The 21059-nt window shown below is 44.2% G+C and overlaps 1 protein-coding gene across 1 annotated transcript in view; it reads right to left on the reverse strand.

The window, feature by feature from the left end:
- LOC311103208 (voltage-dependent P/Q-type calcium channel subunit alpha-1A-like) overlaps positions 1 to 20214 on the reverse strand; it is a gene marked incomplete at both ends in the record, with an annotated part of 50097 nt that extends 29883 nt beyond the window's left edge. Inside the window, 6 exons of the mRNA XM_084144752.1 lie at positions 8596 to 8746; positions 8849 to 8946; positions 9124 to 9189; positions 14517 to 14633; positions 19701 to 19784; positions 20152 to 20214. Coding sequence (XP_084000878.1) covers positions 8596 to 8746; positions 8849 to 8946; positions 9124 to 9189; positions 14517 to 14633; positions 19701 to 19784; positions 20152 to 20214 — 579 coding nt within the window. The remainder of the gene's footprint in view (positions 1 to 8595; positions 8747 to 8848; positions 8947 to 9123; positions 9190 to 14516; positions 14634 to 19700; positions 19785 to 20151) is intronic.
- Between the last annotated feature and the right edge of the window lie 845 nt (positions 20215 to 21059).

A 21059-nucleotide genomic window follows, 5' to 3' on the forward strand; every position in this document is an offset into this window, starting at 1 on the left:
TTAAAAGTAATTATTAATTAAAATGTTTATGTGGGTATGACTCAAAACTACAAGTCACGCCAACTAAATAAATAAATAATATGATAACAAATTAACTTTTTTCCCCAGCATGCTCTACTGCAGGTTGATTTTTTAAAATTGTTTTTCATATCTGTGTTTTGAGTGATTGATTAAATGTTATGCTACACAAAGATACATCTTTTTTTTACTGAAATGGTTGTTCCAGTTTAAATGGCTTAGGTAGTTTCCTCACACTGTTCTTAACCCTGGCAGTCATTATGAATGTAGGTTGCGGGTGAATACACATTTCAACTGTTGGATAGTCTAATGCTGGCTAGATTCCAATAGGAATTATACATCACTTTGCAAGCCAGCATAATGTGATTTACAGTTAGGGTTGCTAACAAGTTCTGGTAAATTTCACAGGTTTTCCAGAAATCCTGATTGGATTTTGGGGGAAAGATTGTTGAATTTTGCAACCCTACATGCAGGCCTGATGTGGACTGTAAACTATGAGTTTCAGGCCACTGTATACGTCCTTATTATACATGTAATGGTTAAATTATAATGATAATATTCGCCTAGGAACTCACTTGGTGAAGGCCACAGGACTGAAAATGAACGAATTCAACAACCATGTCTCTGTCACTAACAAATACAGTCATGGCTGGTAACGTTACAATTCAATCAAAAAGGCAAGGCACACTGGGAAATTATTGGAGGCATGGCTTAGTGGGGGCGTTAAATTTAAGAATAGCTTACAAAAAAAACAGCATTTGTATTATTCATATGAAGGTAGTACTGCTAACTTCAGCTGTATAAGTTTCTTAACTTAATTTTTTTTAGGTAATCGGCCAGAACTTATCCGGCTTTACAGTGTGGTTGGAATATTCCGGATTTCCTGCTTATTCCCTCCTGATTCCGGGAATCCTCCAACTAGGATTTCGAGAAAGACAGGAAATTTATAGAAAGTTCCCAGAATTTTGCAACCCTATAACAGACACTAAGGGGGAAAGTATGACTAAAAGGGGAATAGAGAGAGACAGACAGACAGACAGCTAGACAGCTAGACAGACAGACAGACAGTTAGACAGACAGACAGACAGACAGACAGACAGACAGACAGACAGACAGACAGACAGACAGACAGACAGACAGACAGACAGACAGACAGACAGCTAGACAGACAGACAGACAGACAGACAGACAGACAGACAGACAGACAGACAGACAGACAGACAGACAGACAGGCAGACAGACAGACAGACAGACAGACAGACAGACAGACAGACAGGCAGGCAGGCAGACAGACAGCTAGACAGACAGACAGACAGCTAGACAGACAGATATACAGCTAGACAGACAGACAGATAGACAGACAGACAGCTAGACAGACAGACAGATAGACAGACAGACAGCTAGACAGACAGACAGCTGGAGAGCTAGACAAACAGACAGCTAGACAGATAGACAGATAAACAGCTAGACAGACAGATAGCTAGACAGACAGCTAGAAAGCTAGACAGCTAGATAAACAGACAGCTAGACAGACAGCTAGACAGCTAGACAGACAGACAGCTTAGACAGCTAGACAGACATACAGCTAGACAACTAGCCAGACAGCCAGACAGACAGACAGCTAGACAGACAGACAGCTAGACAGCTACACAGCTAGACAGACAGCTAGACAGACAGAGAGCTAAACAGACAGAGAGATAAACAGCAAGACAGACAGACAGCTAGGCAGACAGACAGACAGCTAGACAGCTAGACAGACAGATAGCTAGACTGACATACAGCTAGACAGACAGACAGCTAGACAGACAGACAGCTAGAGAGCTAGACAGACAGCTAGACAGATAGACAGATAAACAGCTTGACAGACAGACAGACAGACAGACAGCTAGACAGCTAGACAGCTAGACAAACAGACAGCTAGACAGACAGACAGCTAGACAGCTAGACAGACACACAGCTAGATAGATAGACAGATAAACAGCTAGACAGACAGATAGCTAGACAGACAGACAGCTAGACAGATAGACAGATAAACAGCTAGACAGACAGATAGCTAGACAGACAGCTAGACAGCTAGACAGCTAGACAGCTAGATAAACAGACAGCTAGACAGACAGCTAGACAGCTAGACAGACAGACAGCTTAGACAGCTAGACAGACATACAGCTAGACAACTAGCCAGACAGCCAGACAGACAGACAGCTAGACAGACAGACAGCTAGACAGCTACACAGCTAGACAGAGAGCTAGACAGACAGACAGCTTGACAGACAGACAGACAGACAGCTAGACAAATAGACAGACAGAGAGCTAAACAGACAGAGAGATAAACAGCTAGACAGACAGACAGCTAGGCAGACAGACAGACAGCTAGACAGCTAGACAGACAGATAGCTAGACTGACATACAGCTAGACACACAGACAGCTAGACAGACAGACAGCTAGAGAGCTAGACAGACAGCTAGACAGATAGACAGATAAACAGCTAGACTGACAGACAGCTAGACAGACAGCTAGACAGCTAAACAGCTAGACAAACAGACAGCTAGACAGACAGACAGCTAGACAGCTAGACAGACAAACAGCTAGATAGATAGACAGATAAACAGCTAGACAGACAGATAGCTAGACAGACAGACAGCTAGACAGATAAACAGACAGACAGCTAGACAGATAGACAGATAAACAGCTAGACAGAGAGATAGCTAGACAGACAGCTAGACAGACAAACAGCTAGAGAGACAAACAGCTAGACAGCTAGACAGGTAGACAGACAGACAGCTAGACAGACAGACAGATATACAGCTAGACAGCTAGACAGACAGACAGCTAGATAGATAGACAGATAAACAGCTAGACAGACAGACAGATAGACAGACAGACAAATAAACAGCTAGACAGACAGCTAGACAGCTAGACAGACAGACAGATAGACAGACAGACAGCTAGACAGATAGACAGACAGACAGCTAGACAGACAGCCAGCTAGACAGACAGACAGCTAGACAGACAGACAGCTAGACAGACAGACAGGTAGACAGCTAGACAGCTAGCTAGACAGACAGACAGATAAACAGCTAGACAGACAGACAGCTAGACAGCTAGCAAGACAGACAGCTAGACAGACAGACAGATAAACAGATAGACAGACAGACAGCTAGACAGACAGACAGATATACAGCTAGACAGCTAGACAGACAGACAGCTAGATAGACAGACAGATAAACAGCTAGACAGACAGACAGATAGACAGACAGACAGATAAACAGCTAGACAGACAGCTAGACAGCTAGACAGACAGACAGACATATAGACAGACAGACAGCTAGACAGACAGATAAACAGATAGACAGACAGCTAGGCAGACAGACAGACAGCTAGAAAGCTAGACAGCTAGACAGACAGATAGCTAGACTGACATATAGCTAGACAGACAGACAGCTAGACAGACAGACAGACAGCTAGAGAGCTAAACAGACAGACAGATAGACAGATAAACAGCTAGACAGACAGACAGCTAGACAGACAGACAGATAAACAGATAGATAGACAGACAGCTAGACAGACAGACAGATAAACAGCTAGACAGCTAGACAGCTAGACAGCTAGACAGACAGAGAGCTAGACAGACAGACAGATATACAGCTAGACAGCTAGACAGACAGCTAGACAGCTAGACAGACAGACAACTAGACAGACAGACAGACAGCTAGACGGACGGACAGATAAACAGCTAGACAGACATATAGCTAGACTGACAGACAGCTAGACAGACAGACAGCTAGACAGACAGACAGCTAGAGAGCTAAACAGACAGACAGATAACAGATAAACAGCTAGACAGACTGACAGCTAGACAGACATACAGATAAACAGCTAGACAGCTAGACAGCTAGACAGACAGATAAACAGCTAGACAGCTAGACAGCTAGACAGACAGACAGCTAGACAGACAGAGAGATAAACAGCTAGACAGACATACAGCTAGACAGACAGACAGATAAACAGCTATACAGACAGCTAGACAGCTAGACAGACAGACAACTAGACAGACAGACAGAAAGCTAGACGGACAGACAGATAAACAGCTAGACAGACAGACAGCTAGGCAGACAGACAGACAGCTAGACAGCTAGACAGCTAGACAGAAAGATAGTTAGACTGACAGACAGCTAGACAGACAGACAGTTATAGAGCTAAACAGTCAGACAGCTAGACAGATAGACAGATAAACAGCTAGACAGACAGACAGCTAGACAGCTAGACAAATAGACAGACAGAGAGCTAGACAGACAGAGATATAAACAGCTAGACAGAAAGACAGCTAGGCAGACAGACAGACAGACAGCTAGACAGATAGACAACTAGACAGACAGACAGCTAGAGAGCTAGACAGACAGCTAGACAGATAGAGAGATAAACAGCTAGACAGACAAACAGCTAGACAGACATACAGCTAGACAGCTAGACAGAAAGATAGTTAGACTGACAGACAGCTAGACAGACAGACAGTTATAGAGCTAAACAGTCAGACAGCTAGACAGATAGACAGATAAACAGCTAGACAGACAGACAGCTAGACAGCTAGACAAATAGACAGACAGAGAGCTAGACAGACAGAGATATAAACAGCTAGACAGAAAGACAGCTAGGCAGACAGACAGACAGACAGCTAGACAGATAGACAACTAGACAGACAGACAGCTAGAGAGCTAGACAGACAGCTAGACAGATAGAGAGATAAACAGCTAGACAGACAAACAGCTAGACAGACATACAGCTAGACAGGTAGACAGACAGACAGCTAGACAGACAGACAGCTAGACAGACAGTTAGACAGACAGACAGCTAGACATACAGACAGCTAGACAGAGAGACAGATACACAGCTAGACAGACAGACAGCTAGACAGACAGACAGCTAGACAGACACAGAGCTAGACAGCTAGACAGACAGCTAGACAGACAATCAGCTTAGACATCTAGATAGCTAGACAGACAGACAGACAGACAGACAGACAACTAGACATACATACAGCTAGACAGCTAGACAGACAGCTAGACAGATAAACAGCTAGACAGACAGATAGCTAGACAGACAGACAGCTAGACAGACAGACAGCTAGTTAGACAGACAGCTAGACAGCTAGACAGACAGACAGCTAGACAGACAGACAGATAAGCAGCTAGACAGACAGACAGCTAGACAGACAGAGAGCTAGACAGACAGACAGCTGGGGAGCTAGACAGACAGACAGCTAGACAGATAGACAGACAGACAGCTAGACAGACAGACAGACAGACAGCTAGACAGACAGAAAGCTAGACAGACAGATAAACAGTTAGACAGACAGACAGCTAGACAGACAGACAGATAAACAGCTAGACAGATAAACAGCTAGACAGCTAGACAGACAAACAGCTAGACAGACAGACAGATAAACAGCTAGACAGACAGACAGCTAGATAAACAGACAGCTAGACAGCTAGACAGACAGCTAGACAGACAGAACAGACAGACAGACAGCTAGACAGACAGACAGACAGATAGACAGACAGACAGCTAGACAGACAGACAGCTGGAGAGCTAGACAGACAGACAGCTAGACAGATAGACAGACAGACAGCTAGACAGACAGACAGCTAGACAGACAGACAGCTAGACAGACAGCTAGACAGACAGACAGCTAGACAGACAGACAGCTAGACAGATAAACAGACAGACAGACAGCTAGACAGCTAGACAGACAGACAGCTAGACAGACATATAAACAGTTAGACAGACAGACAGCTAGACAGACAGACAGATAAACAGCTAGACAGATAAACAGCTAGACAGACAGACAGCTAGACAGACAAACAGCTAGACAGACAGACAGATACACAGCTAGACAGACATACAGCTAGACAGCTAGACAGCTAGACAGACAGAAAGCTAGACAGACAGACAGATAAACAGATAGACAGACAGACAGCTAGACAGACAGATAAACAGCTAGACAGCTAGACAGACAGACAGATAAACAGCTAGACAGACAGACAGCTAGACAGACAGACAGATAAACAGCTAGACAGCTAGACAGACAGACAGCTAGACAGACAGACAGCTAGACAGACAGATAAACAGCTAGACAGACAGATATACAGCTAGACAGACAGCCAGCTAGACAGACAGACAGCTAGACAGACAGACAGCTAGACAGCTAGAGAGACAGACAGATAAAACGCTAGACAGCTAGACAGACATACAGATAAACAGATAAACAGCTAGACAGACAGACAGCTAGACAGACAGATAGCTAGACATCTAGACAGACAGACAGCTAGACAGCTAGACAGACGGACAGCTAGACAGACAGACAGCTAGACAGACAGACAGACAGACAGCTAGACAGCTAGACAGACAGACATCTAGACAGACAGACAGATAAACAGCTATACAGACAGACAGCTAGACAGACATACAGCTAGACAGCTAGACAGACAGACAGCTAGATAGACAGACAGCTAGAGATCTAGACAGACAGACAGCTAGACAGACAGACAAACAGCTAGACAGGCAGATAAACAGCTACACAGACAGACAGCTAGACAGCTAAACAGACAGACAGCTACACAGACAGACAGCTAGACAGCTAGACAGACAGCTATACAGCTAGACAGACATACAGCTAGACAGACAGACAGCTAGACAGACAGACAGATACACAGCTAGACAGACATACAGCTAGACAGCTAGACAGCTAGACAGACAGAAAGCTAGACAGACAGACAGATAAACAGATAGACAGACAGACAGCTAGACAGACAGATAAACAGCTAGACAGACAGCTAGACAGCTAGACAGACAAACAGCTAGACAGACAGACAGATACACAGCTAGACAGACATACAGCTAGACAGCTAGACAGCTAGACAGACAGAAAGCTAGACAGACAGATAAACAGCTAGACAGCTAGACAGCTAGACAGACAGACAGATAAACAGCTAGACAGACAGACAGCTAGACAGACAGACAGATAAACAGCTAGACAGCTAGACAGACAGACAGCTAGACAGACAGACAGCTAGACAGACAGATAGATAAACAGCTAGACAGACAGCTATACAGCTAGACAGACAGACAGCTAGACAGACAGACAGCTAGACAGACAGACAGATAAACAGCTAGACAGACAGCTAGACAGCTAGAGAGACAGACAGATAAACAGCTAGACAGGCAGACAGCTAGACAGCTAGACAGCTAGACAGACATACAGATAAACAGATAAACAGCTAGACAGACAGACAGCTAGACAGACAGATAGCTAGACATCTAGACAGACATACAGCTAGACAGCTAGACAGACGGACAGCTAGACAGACAGACAGCTAGACAGACAGACAGACAGACAGCTAGACAGCTAGACAGACAGACATCTAGACAGACAGACAGATAAACAGCTATACAGACAGACAGCTAGACAGACATACAGCTAGACAGCTAGACAGACAGACAGCTAGATAGACAGACAGCTAGAGAGCTAGACAGACAGACAGCTAGACAGACAGACAAACAGCTAGACAGGCAGATAAACAGCTACACAGACAGACAGCTAGACAGCTAAACAGACAGACAGCTAGACAGACAGACAGCTAGACAGCTAGACAGACAGCTATACAGCTAGACAGACAGACAGCTAGACAGACAGACAGCTAGACAGACAAACAGATAAACAGCTAGACAGACAGCTAGACAGCTAGAGAGACAGACAGATAAACAGCTAGACAGGCAGACAGCTAGACAGCTAGACAGCTAGACAGACATACAGATAAACAGATAAACAGCTAGACAGACAGACAGCTAGACAGACAGATAGCTAGACATCTAGACAGACAGACAGCTACACAGCTAGACAGACGGACAGCTAGACAGACAGACAGCTAGACAGACAGACAGACAGACAGACAGCTAGACAGCTAGACAGACAGACATCTAGACAGACAGACAGATAAACAGCTATACAGACAGACAGCTAGACAGACATACAGCTAGACAGCTAGACAGACAGACAGCTAGATAGACTGACAGCTAGACAGCTAGACAGACAGACAGCTAGACAGACAGACAAACAGCTAGACAGGCAGATAAACAGCTACACAGACAGACAGCTAGACAGCTAAACAGACAGACAGCTAGACAGACAGACAGCTAGACAGCTAGACAGCTAGACAGACAGTTAGACAGCTAGACAGACAGACAGCTAGACAGACAGACAGCTAGACAGACAGACAGCTAGACAGCTAGACAGCTAGACAGACAGACAGATAGACATACAGACAGCTAGACAGCTAGACAGCTAGACAGACAGACAGCTAGACAGACAGATAAACAGCTAGACAGACAGACAGACAGCTAGACAGACAGACAGCTAGACAGACAGATAAACAGCTAGACAGACAGACAGACAGCTAGACAGACAGACAGCTAGACAGCTAGACAGACAGACAGCTAGACAGACAGACAGCTAGACAGACAGATAAACAGCTAGACAGACAGACAGACAGCTAGACAGACAGACAGATAGAGCTTCTCACCAGGAAGGAGCAGAAGAAGATGAAGGACACAAAGTAGAGGTAGGCAAACTGGCTGCCACACTCTGGTTCAGTGTTCCCTGCCAGAGGATCACAGTGCTTCCCTCCAAGACACGCCAGCATGATGTCATGCCACGCCTCGCCCGTGGCACTCCTATACAAATACACACACACACACACATGTTGGAGACACACGTATGCATGTACTGTACACACAGGCACGCACGCACACATGTAAACGCGCACACACACACACCTGAAGAGCAGCATGAGAGCTTGGAAGAAAGTCCTGAAGTTGTTGTGTTCGTTGATGGCGCTCCCCTCCTCCTCCTCCATCCCTATGTTCCCAAACAGCTGACAAAACAACAAACCGTCAACATCCTAGGTAATATGGGAGAATGCACAACCTTACAAACGTCCCTATGGCAGGCAAATGTCACACCTTCCCTGGATGCTTTTTATAAAGTTAATGTTGATCTGTAAAAATGACCATTCATTTTGACCAGTTTTTCTTCTCGTGTCTCTACTCACCTGCATCCCGATGATGGCATAGATGAAGAACAGCATGCCGATAAGCAGGCACACGTACGGCAGCGCCTAAACACAGAAACAAAGAGCTGGAGTACTATTCACTGTGTGTGGGTTTGTATACTGTCATAGGTCCCCACAATGCTGCTAAGTGGGTCTCTGTGTGGGTATACTGTCATAGGTTTTAAGCAGAGTTGGGACCAAGTCATTATTATTCGAGTCACAAGCAAGTCTCAAGTCACAAGGTCCAAGTCTCAAGTCGAGTCCCAAGAAGAACGGGTCAAGTCTCGAGTCAAGTCCAAGTCGTGCATTCTAAGGGAAAGTCAAGTCAAGTCAAGTCAAGTAAACAAATCTATACATGCAATGACTTGTTCAACTACAAATCGAGACCTTGGGACTATAAGGTTCTATCTGACATTTTTGTCAAAAATGAGTTAGTTACATATAATACATCTTTAGATGGTTCTTCATATGTCTGTAAAGTTATATTTTTGAAAACGTACATTTTAAGTGAAAAAATGAAAAACTAAAAAATTATATCTGTAAATGATGTCACATCATTGTTCAGTGATGACAGTAATTTGTCTAATGATCATAATAAAGTTCTTAATGTATTTGATGATGTGTTCTGACTCTATTTTGGTAAAATAGAAATTCTATCAAATCTTAAAACTGAACATGTCTAATTTAGAAGAGTCAGATAGAACCGTATGGCTGAACCCAGATTGACATTTCAGAGCCATAAGCTTATATCTGCTAATGCACCCACCTAAAAATAATTCACTACAAAATAGTTCTGAGATCTGGGATTTGAAAACTGATGCTCAATATCTCAGAACTATGCATTTTTACATTTACATTTTAGTCATTTAGCAGACGCTCTTATCCAGAGCGACTTACAGTTAGTGAATACATATTATTATTTTTTATACTGGCCCCCCGTGGGAATCGAACACACAACCCTGGCATTGCAAACGCCATGCTCTATCAACTGAGCTACATCCCTGCCGGCCATTCCCTCCCCTACCCTGGACGACGCTGGGCCAATTATACGCCGCCCATGAGTCTCCCGGTCGCGGCCGGCTGCGACAGAGCCTGGATTCGAACCAGGATCTCTAGCCTTAGACCACTGCGCCACTCAGGAGACATGCTTAGGGCAGACAGAACCTTATAGTCCCAAGGTCACAACATCTTTGTCTATTTATTGAGGAACCAGACAGCCTTTTTCATTATTTTGTCTACAACATTTTGATTATTTAATAATTCATTTTAACAACACATTCCAAATGCAAGCTTCATAACTCAATTATCAATTTCAAGCAATTTTGACATACCAAAAGACCAGTAAGCCTATGGTAGTAATTGTTGCTTGATGCCCCAATGCTGGTGAGCATGCAAAGTAAACAGTTCATATTCTTGATCATCACAATTTTTGGAGCTGCATATTTATTTATGTCAATCCTCTCTCACTACAATTAGATGTTTGCGCTGCACCCGATCCTATAGCTGTACGGCAAATCAGCAATCTGTTCGCTAGCTCATCAAACCATTCAGTGACCAGTTCTCTTTTTGACCCACGACCCCCAAAAAGGAGTGGTTCAAAGCTTGCGACCCCCTGCGCACACACATGCACGCACGCGCAGGTGATGCATTTTCAAAACGCAAGACACAGAAATAAACTGGGTTTTACGATTTAATGTTGAGCTGAAAGTCAATCATGTCACATTTTAACTTCTCTGGAGTCCAAAGCAAGCAGGATCATGCGGCCTACATATTTGCAGGGGGGTTGCAGGATCGGATGGAAAGCATGATCTGTCTATAGCCTTTTTCTTCCTCACAAATATCATAATTCGCCTGAATATGTTACATCTTCATCCCATAAGTATTGAAGGTAGTGTGATGTTACAGCTATCTTTAGACATACAGTGGGGAGAACAAGTATTTGATACACTGCCGATTTTGCAGGTTTTCCTACTTACAAAGCATGTAGAGGTCTGTAATTTTTATCATAGGTACACTTCAACTGTGAGAGACTGAATCTAAAACAAAAATCCAGAAAATCACATTGTATGATTTTTAAGTAATTAATTTGCATTTTATTGCATGACATAAGTATTTGATCAACTACCAACCAGTAAGAATTCCGGCTCTCACAGACCTGTTAGTTTTTCTTTAAGAAGCCCTCCTGTTCTCCACTCATTACCTGTATTAACTGCACCTGTTTGAACTCGTTACCTGTATAAAAGACACCTGTCCACACACTCAATCAAACAGACTCCAACCTCTCCACAATGGCCAAGACCAGAGTGCTGTGTAAGGACATCAGGGATAAAATTGTAGACCTGCACAAGGCTGGGATGGGCTACAGGACAATAGGCAAGCAGCTTGGTGAGAAGGCAACAACTGTTGGTGCAATTATTAGAAAATGGAAGAAGTTCAAGATGACGGTCAATCACCCTCAGTCTGGGGCTCCATGCAAGATCTCACCTCGTGGGGCATCAATGATCATGAGGAAGGTGAGGGATCAGCCCAGAACTACACGGCAGGACCTGGTCAATGACCTGAAGAGAGCTGGGACCACAGTCTAAAAAAAAAACATTAGTAACACACTACGCCGTCATGGATTAAAATCCTGCAGCGCACGCAAGGTCCCCCTGCTCAAGCTAGCGCATGTCCAGGCCCGTCTGAAGTTTGCCAATGACCATCTGGATGGTCCAGAGGAGGAATGGGAGAAGGTCATGTGGTCTGATGAGACAAAAATAGAGCTTTTTGGTCTAAACTCCACTCGCCGTGTTTGGAGGAAGAAGAAGGATGAGTACAACCCCAAGAACACCATCCCAACCGTGAAGCATGGAGGTGGAAACATCATTCTTTGGGGATGCTTTTCTGCAAAGGGGACAGGACGACTGCACCGTATTGAGGGGAGGATGGATGGGGCCATGTATCGCGAGATCTTGACCAACAACCTCCTTCCCTCAGTAAGAGCATTGAAGATGGGTCGTGGCTGGCTCTTCCAGCATGACAACGACCCGAAACACACAGCCAGGGCAACTAAGGAGTGGCTCCGTAAGAAGCATCTCAAGATCCTGGAGTGGCCTAGCCAGTCTCCAGACCTGAACCCAATAGAAAATCTTTGGAGGGAGCTGAAAGTCCGTATTGCCCAGCGACAGCCTCGAAACCTGAAGGATCTGGAGAAGGTCTGTATGGAGGAGTGGGCCAAAATCCCTGCTGCTGTGTGTGCAAACCTGGTCAAGACCTACAGGAAACGTATGATCTCTGTAATTGCAAACAAAGGTTTATGTACCAAATATTAAGTTCTGCTTTTCTGATGTATCAAATACTTATGTCATGCAATAAAATGCAAATTAATTACTTAAAAATCATACAATGTGACTTTCTGGATTTTTGTTTTACATTCCGTCTCTCATAGTTGAAGTGTACCTATGATAAAAATTACAGACCTCTACATGCTTTGTAAGTAGAAAAACCTGCAAAATCGGCAGTGTATCAAATACTTGTTCTCCCCACTGTATATAATCCACCTAAACTAGGCCTATCTGAAATATGAAAATGATCAATGAAATCACCAGCCTATTGTTCTGGCAAAGATGTATTCATGTTGGTAGGCTACTCTGTTTTTGCCAGGCAAAACCGGAGAAAATTAAACAAGTCCTTTCTTTCTGGTCACTAATCTGGATATGTGCGCCCGCCTTTGCGTGCTATGCTGATGACTGGTCATTGGTCAACAGTCAAGGTTCTGAAGTACAGATTACAAGAATTTGGTGCAATGCTGTAGGCTTACGTTAGTGACCAAAACGAATAAGCATAAGGTATAAATAAATATACAATACAAATGGTAAGCTCTATTTTTTATGCAGTTTTCCCATTCAGTTTCACATTCGCGACCCCCCAAAACCGTTTCACTAGCCAATCTTTTTTGTTGTTGTTGCAAGTGCGATACTTTCTCTGGCTGTGTGGAGAGTAGCCTAATCCACAGAGACTGTGTGCCACAAAATGAGTGACAAACGTTACTAAACCTGGCCAGATAATTTCAAGTCATCAGTCTCAAGTCTAATTTGAGTCTTGAGGCTCCAAGTCGAAGTCAAGTCTCAAGTTGTTTTATTTTCTATCAAGTTGACTCTCAAGTAATCAAATGTGTGACTCAAATCTGACTGGAGTCCAAGTCATGTGACTCAAGTCCACACCTCTGGTTTTGTGTGTGTATTCTGTCATAGCTTTCCACAATGCTACTACTAGGGTCTGTGTGGGTTTATTCTCACAGGTCCCCACAATGCAACTACTAGGGTCTGTGTGGGTTTATTCTCATAGGTCCCCGCAATGCTACTACTAGGGTCTGTGTGGGTGTATTCTCATAGGTCCCCACAATGTTACTACTAGGGTCTGTGTGGGTGTATTCTCATAGGTCCCCACAATGCAACTACTAGGGTCTGTGTGGGTGTATTCTCATAGGTCCCCACAATGCAACTACTAGGGTCTGTGTGGGTGTATTCTGTCATAGGTCCCCACAATGCAACTACTAGGGTCTGTGTGGGTGTATTCTCATAGGTCCCCACAATGCAACTACTAGGGTCTGTGTGTGTGTATTCTCATAGGGCCCCACAATGCTACTACTAGGGTCTGTGTGGGTGTATTCTGTCATAGGTCCCCACAATGCAACTACTAGGGTCTGTGTGGGTGTATTCTCATAGGTCCCCACAATGCAACTACTAGGGTCTGTGTGGGTGTATTCTCATAGGTCCCCACAATGCAACTACTAGGGTCTGTGTGGGTGTATTCTGTCATAGGTCCCCACAATGCAACTACTAGGGTCTGTGTGGGTGTATTCTCATAGGTCCCCACAATGCAACTACTAGGGTCTGTGTGGGTGTATTCTCATAGGTCCCCACAATGCAACTACTAGGGTCTGTGTGTGTGTATTCTCATAGGGCCCCACAATGCTACTACTAGGGTCTGTGTGGGTGTATTCTGTTATAGGTCCCCACAATGCTACTACTAGGGTCTGTGTGGGTGTATTCACATAGGTCTCCACAATGTTACTACTAGGTTCTGTGTGGGTGTATTCTCATAGGTCCCCACAATGTTACTACTAGGGTCTGTGTGGGTGTATTCTCATAGGTCCCCACAATGCTACTACTAGGGTCTGTGTGGGTGTATTTTGTCATAGGTCCCCACAATGCCACTACTAGGGTCTGTGTGGGTGTATTCTCATAGGTCCCCACAATGTTACTACCAGTGTCTGTGTGGGTGTATTTTCATAGGTACCCACAAAGCTGATATCTCTCTGTATGTGTGTTTGCGTGTGTGTGCGTGTGTGTGTGTGTGTGTGTGTGTGTGAGTGTGTGTGTGTGTGTGTAGCTGTGTGTGTGTGGCATTACCTTGAAGGACTGGACAAAGGTCCAGAGCAGGATGCGGATGGTCTCTCCCTGCCGGAGCAGTTTGATGAGCCTGGCAGCCCTGAACAGTCTCAGGAAACTCAAGTTGATGAAGTTATTCTACAACACCCACAGTATGACCAGACACAAGAGTAAGAGAGAGAGAGAGCGAGAGAGAGAGAGAGAGAGAAGAGAGAGAGAGAGAGAGAGAGAGAGAGAGAGAGAGAGAGAGAGAGAGAGAGAGAGAGAGAGAGAGAGAGAGAGAGAGAGAGAGAGAGAGAGAGAAAAAAGAGAGAGAAATGGAGAGAGAAATTGAGAGAAATGGGAGGGGTGAGGGGTAGAAAGAAGGAAAGATGGAAAAAGGGGGAATAGAGGGATGGAGAGATAGAGGCAGGGAGAGATAGAGAGAGAGAGAAGGGTGGAGAAAAGGTGGTGCGGGGTAGAGAGGAGAAGCTTATCACTTGCCATGCAACGTTAGATAACATTTCCTGTCCTAAAACAAACCAAACCATAAAAGCAGGGGAAAAGTTCAAAACCAAACTGAGGAGGATTCAAAACCAACAGAAAAGCAACCAAACTGAACTGGAATCAAATGCAAACCAAAAAATTCAAGGCTTGTAACAGGCTCGGGCATATCCAAGGAGTTTGAAGAAAGGAATCAATACAGGGGAAAGGATAATCATACGTTTTCAAAACCTAACCATTGTCATCCAATTGGGGCAGTAGGTAGTAGTAGTAGTAGTAGTAGTTAGTAGGTAGTAGTAGTAGTAGTAGTAGTAGTAGTAGTAGTACTAGTAGTACTAGTAGTAGTAGTAGTTGTGGGTGCAGGGAACCATTTTTCTCGTAAATACAACCAAATGCACTGATCCTCAAGGCAAACGCACCACCGCACAATATGGAGCTAGCTAGATCACAGCAAGGGGGGGGTTCTGGGTTGAAGGACAAACTGCAAATATATTGATGATATTTAGAAATATAATTGTTACAAAGTTCTAATATTGATATAACAGTGATAGCATTACTATAATTCCATATTCATAGGGCGAATCATACGGCTTGGTCTTGCTCAAATTATTATGCACTTAATGGCGAAAGCATTTGTAAAAACCACTACACAAATAAAACTGTACTTGATTACTGTGAACTATGTGTGTGATGTTCACTGTCCTATGATGTGCATGGTCCTTCAACCCTCTACCAAGGGAAGGGTTCTGGGTTAGAGAGGGCTTGGCAGTAGGCACATTCAGCTCCCATCAAGAGTTCACTATGGTATTGCAACACAAGCCTATGTGCGTGTATTTATTTTGCTATATACTGTTGTATGTGTGTATATGTGTTTGTAGGTCAGTGGCCATGTATGTCTGGGTGTGTGTTTAACTTATGTGTCTATGAGTAGTACACGTGTGTGTCATCCCTGCCACAGACATGCAGTGGGGCAGCATGCACCGTAGCTCATTCTGCCATGGGTGAAGCTTTAGACCCAGTCACTCTGTCCACTCCTGTCACACCTTACTCCCATGGCTCTCACAGAAACTAGCATGCATGTGTGTGTGTGTGTGTGTGTGTGTGTGTGTGTGTGTGTGTGTGTGATTGCTTGTAAGGAAGCAGTGGTGCATGTCTAGTGACTGTGAGAGTATCGTCCACAGGACAATGGCTGTGTCCCAATAGTCTTGACCAGCTTCCTTTCCTTGTTTCCTTTCCTACATTACTACAGATCTGATAGAATACTTTTACAACACATTCATTCTTCCTTCCCTCCTTGAAATAATCACTGATTGAACATGATCAGATTAGTGGGAGCAGGAGTTCCACCACATAGCTACATAAAGGTAACTGCCAAAATAGAGGAAACACCAATATAAAGTGTTGTAGTAGGGCATTGGGCCACCACGAACTGCCAGAACAACTTCAATGTGCATTGACATAGATTCTAAAAGTGTCTGGAACTCCATTGGAGTGATGCGATGCCATTCTTCCATGAGAAAGTCCATAATTTGGTGTTTTGTTGATGATGGTGTGTCATGCCCTGACTCAGGGGACGCTTATATGTTGAGTCAGGGTGTGTATATTCCTTGTTGTGCTTTTTCTATGTGGCTTGTCTAGTATGTATAGTTCTATGTTGGCCGGTGTGGTTCCCAATCAGAGGCAGCTGTCGCTCGTTGTCTCTGATTGGGGATCATACTTAGGCAGCCGTTTGGCACTAGTGAGTTGTGGGATCTTGTTCCTTGTAAGGTATGTTGTGTGTTCTACCTTGGACTTCACGTTTTGTTTATTGTTTTGTTGTGTGTTTATTTAGTTGAATAAACATGTACGTATATCACGCTGCGCCTTGGTCTGACCCGTCATTCAACGAACGTGACATGGTGGAATACGCTGTCTCAGACGCCGCTGCATTTTCATGCTCATCAAACCATTCAGTGACCACTCGTGCCCTGTGGATGGGGGCATTGTCATCCTGGAAGAGACCACACCCATCAGCATAGAAAGGCTTCGCCCCAGGTTGAAGGGGATCACTCAGAAAGGCTGTGTATTTATTTGCGTTTACCTTGCCCTCTAAGGGGTTGAGTGGACCATGCCAGGAAAAAGCACCCCACACCATAACAGCTGCCAGAACCCTAATTTACTCAAGTGTTTCCTTTATTTAGGCAGTTACCTGTTAGATCTAGTCAGATCAGTCAGATCAGAGCTGTGAACACTTCAAGGAAGGGAGGAAGGAAGGATGCATTTTGACAGTATTGAATCAAAACCTGAAGGGTATTGGGACAATGACTACTGGCCAATTCCAAATTGACCTCAAGCCCCTCTAGGCTTAGCGCATGTGTAGATCTGAAAGCATTGGATTGGTATCAGTAATATGGCAACGAACCCATCAAGATAGGCTAGGTGAAATATTTGCTCAATCCTATCTGATACTTTTAGATCTATACAAGGGGTAGTCCATTTGGGATTGGTCGAATGTCTCTGTCCGGTGACTGGGAGCAGGAGGTCAGTCGAGTCATCGGGTCAAACCTGGGTCAGAGATCAAAGGTCAGGGGTCACTGCCAGGGTGAGGGGTCGAGCAACATGCATCACCACAGCCACACCTGGAAATGGATGCAGTAATTAAAGTATCTCCAAAAAAGTACAAACCATCTACATGTGGATGTTGCAGATGACATGGTTTATAGAGGCGTTTTTTTGGAGGTTGATTTAACAAAGTGTGCGATTGGCCAGGCCAGGTTTCATGGATGGACACATAGTGCATTTTGATTGGATGGATTCGTCAGAAGGGAGAGGGGCGAAGTAGTTGCCATTAAGTAGCGTAGAGTTAAAGAAAGCATGTAAAAAAAGATAAAACAGGAAATTAATTGTCATTATGTACACTCAATATTACGGAGTTCAGTTCAGTCATAACACTGCCTCCATACATACAACAGCAGGATATCAACGACTAGGAAACAGGTGAAGTTAAAAACTATATATTCTGAGATTACGCTTAACATGAGATTACTCCTAACATGAGATTACTTTTAACATCAACACACTAACAAGCCTCCATTGGATTGCGAGGAAAACTAACATGATTGTCAAGTCGTGTGTTTGAATCAGCGCCACGGCAGCTACAGCTTTTACTTGAGTTAACCCAAATTAAAGGCGGCTTTGATGGACTACCATTGGACTGATCCAAAAACAGGGCTTGTTTTTTCATGTTCACTGGTCCCTCTCGATCAAATGGTGTCTCGGACTGATCTGAGGTCAGTTTAGAGAGGAGGAACCTATTCCACCTGATTCTTATACCATTAACATCCACTGCCAGTAACACCTAGTAGGACGGCTTATAGATCATAGCTGGGGACAGGAGCTTTTCCTCACCATAAGAACTGATAGAAACAAACTAAGTTCAAGTCATGTAGTAAGGAAAAACTCTTGGCACCACTTAGATATTTTGTAATCATAATATACATGATATAACATTAAGTCAAAATACTATATCCATGTAAATAAAATCTGATGTATTTATATGATTATGCCTGTGGTCACCAACCTTTGTCATGCAGAGCTACATTATGTTCAAGCTTTTGTTCCAGCCCAGCAGTAACACAACCAATCAAGGTCCCGATGAGGAGTAAAACATTTCATCAGATGTGTTGGTGCTGGGCTGGTTATAAAAGCATATAGCTCTCCAGGACCAGGGTTGATAGAGTTGAAGTGTACATGATACATTTAATGTAAACAAAGGCTATAGCTGGCAGGATTGTCTCAGAGACACACAACATTCAAAAACATTATTAATATTTCACAATATGGTTTATAAAGGCATTACAGCACACACACTCTCACACACACTCACACACACACACACACACACACACACACACACACACACACACACACACACACACACACACACACACACACACACACACACACACACACACACACACACACACACACACACCACATTACCTGCCTGAATAACTAGTGTGTCTACCTCATTGGCTATCATTTTTCACTATCTTACTGGTTGCTAAGTGGTTGCCTGGCTAGAGGAACAGTCCGATTGGCCAGATTGTTTCTAGGCTGGTTATTTGATTGGCTGTCAGGTTGCCTAGCGGATCAGTAGAGTAGTGTGTGTGTGTGTGTGTGTGTGTGTGTGTGTGTGTGTGTGTGTGCATAAGTGTGTGTGTTAGCCTCCTGAGTGTTGTCAGTGGTGGCTGGGCTACCAGATCCAGGTCTCTCTGCTCTGCTCTCCACCAACTGGGACAATTATATAAGGCTTTCAAAATATGTTTATGCTTCACTGAGCATTGCAAGATCCTGTACACTACAGTCTCTCTGCCTCTCTCTCTGCTTCTCTATGCGCCCCCTCTCTCTTTCTATCTGTGTCCCCCTCTCTTCTCTCTCTCTTCTCTCTCGCTCTCTCTCTCTCGCTCTCGCTCTCTCTCTCTCTCTCTCTCTCTCTCTCTCTCTCTCTCTCTCTCTCTCTCTCTCTCTCTCTCTCGCTCTCTCTCTCTCTCTCTCTCTCTCTCTCTCTGCACCCCGCTGACTCAGTCTATCTTTGCCTTTTGCTTTCTCCATCTTTAGGACACACACACACCATGTCCATGTATACCGCTGAACTTGCTGACACACCCTTTATTTTCCGCACTGTTAATTCCCACTGCCCGCCCCCACACATATACACCTTCCCCCTGACTCCTCACTTACCCCGAGCTCAGTCACTAAAATATCTGTAATGCTGCCCAGGACTGTCACACAGTCAAAAATGTTCCAGGCATCTTTGAAGTAATTCTGTGGGCAGAAGAGAAAGGGGAAGGGAGGGAACAGACAAAGAGTAGGAAGAAAGGAAAGAGAGTGAGGAGAGAAAGGATAAAAACAAAGGGTGAGTCAGCGTCAGACGGGATCGGGACGAAGATTAGACCAGACAAACTGAACATCAGTGATGCCATATTGGAGTGGTTCCAGCAAGATATACGACTAGAGTCTGAGAGAGAGAGAGAGAGAGAGAGAGAGAGAGAGAGAGAGAGAGAGAGAGAGAGAGATGGTTGGTTGGTTGGTTAGTTAGTTGGTTGGCTTGTTGGCTGGTTGGTTGGCTGGCTGGCTGGCTGGCTGGCTGGCTGGCTGGTTGGCTGGTTGGCCGGAAAAGGGAAGGGATCACACGATTGTGGTACATATTGTATTCTGACTGCTGCTGCAGTAGAACCCCTTTGTTGGGTGCCATGTATAAGCCTGCAGCCAAACTGTGCATTAGGACAGAACTAAATAAAACACCATACTCTCTGTGCATTTTTACCAGGCATGTATGTGTGTGTGTATTTATCTGTGTGTGTGTGTGTGTGTGTGTGTGTGTGTGTGTGTGTGTGTGTGTGTATTTATCTGTGTCCTCTTTGTCCCTGTCCGACTAAATCTTTACCCTCCCTAAAATCCCTGACTCTCCTTTTTATTAATCTCTCTCCCCTCCATCTCTCTCTCTCTCTCTCTCTCTCTCTCTCTCTCTCTCTCTCTCTCTCTCTCTCTCTCTCTCTCTCGTTCTCTCTCTAGCTCTCTCTCTCTCTCTCTCTCTCTCTCTCTCTCTCTCTTTCTCTCTTTCTCTCTTTATCTCTCTCTCCTCAAATTATTCCCCCTCTTCTCCATATATCTTCCCACCACGCTTCCTCAAACTGTCTCCTCTTTGCCTCTCTCCTCTCCTTCACTCTCCTCTCACCCATCTCTCAGTGTCTGCACACCTTTCCACTGACTACAGCCATTTGTCTCTCTCATTACCCAGGTGAGTGCTACAGTATACATAGGTTATTAATTGGGAAAAACAATAATCTCTATGGATTTAAATACATACTACCAGTAGATAGACAGATAGAGAGATCATTACATTCAATGTACTTAGTTACATGTAGTTAGCTATCTAATTAGTTACATTTAGTTAGTTCAAAAAACATTCTCGGATCGCTATAGGACTATACTTTGAGGGCAAGCTTTGGCATGTTAGATCGATAGATCGGTTAGTTAGTTAGTTATATGTAGTTAGTTAGTTATATGTACAGTGCCTTGCAAAAGTATACATCCCCC

The sequence above is a fragment of the Coregonus lavaretus genome (assembly GCF_964263955.1).
Source record: "Coregonus lavaretus genome assembly, chromosome: 28".
In the NCBI taxonomy this organism is placed as follows: domain Eukaryota; kingdom Metazoa; phylum Chordata; class Actinopteri; order Salmoniformes; family Salmonidae; genus Coregonus; species Coregonus lavaretus.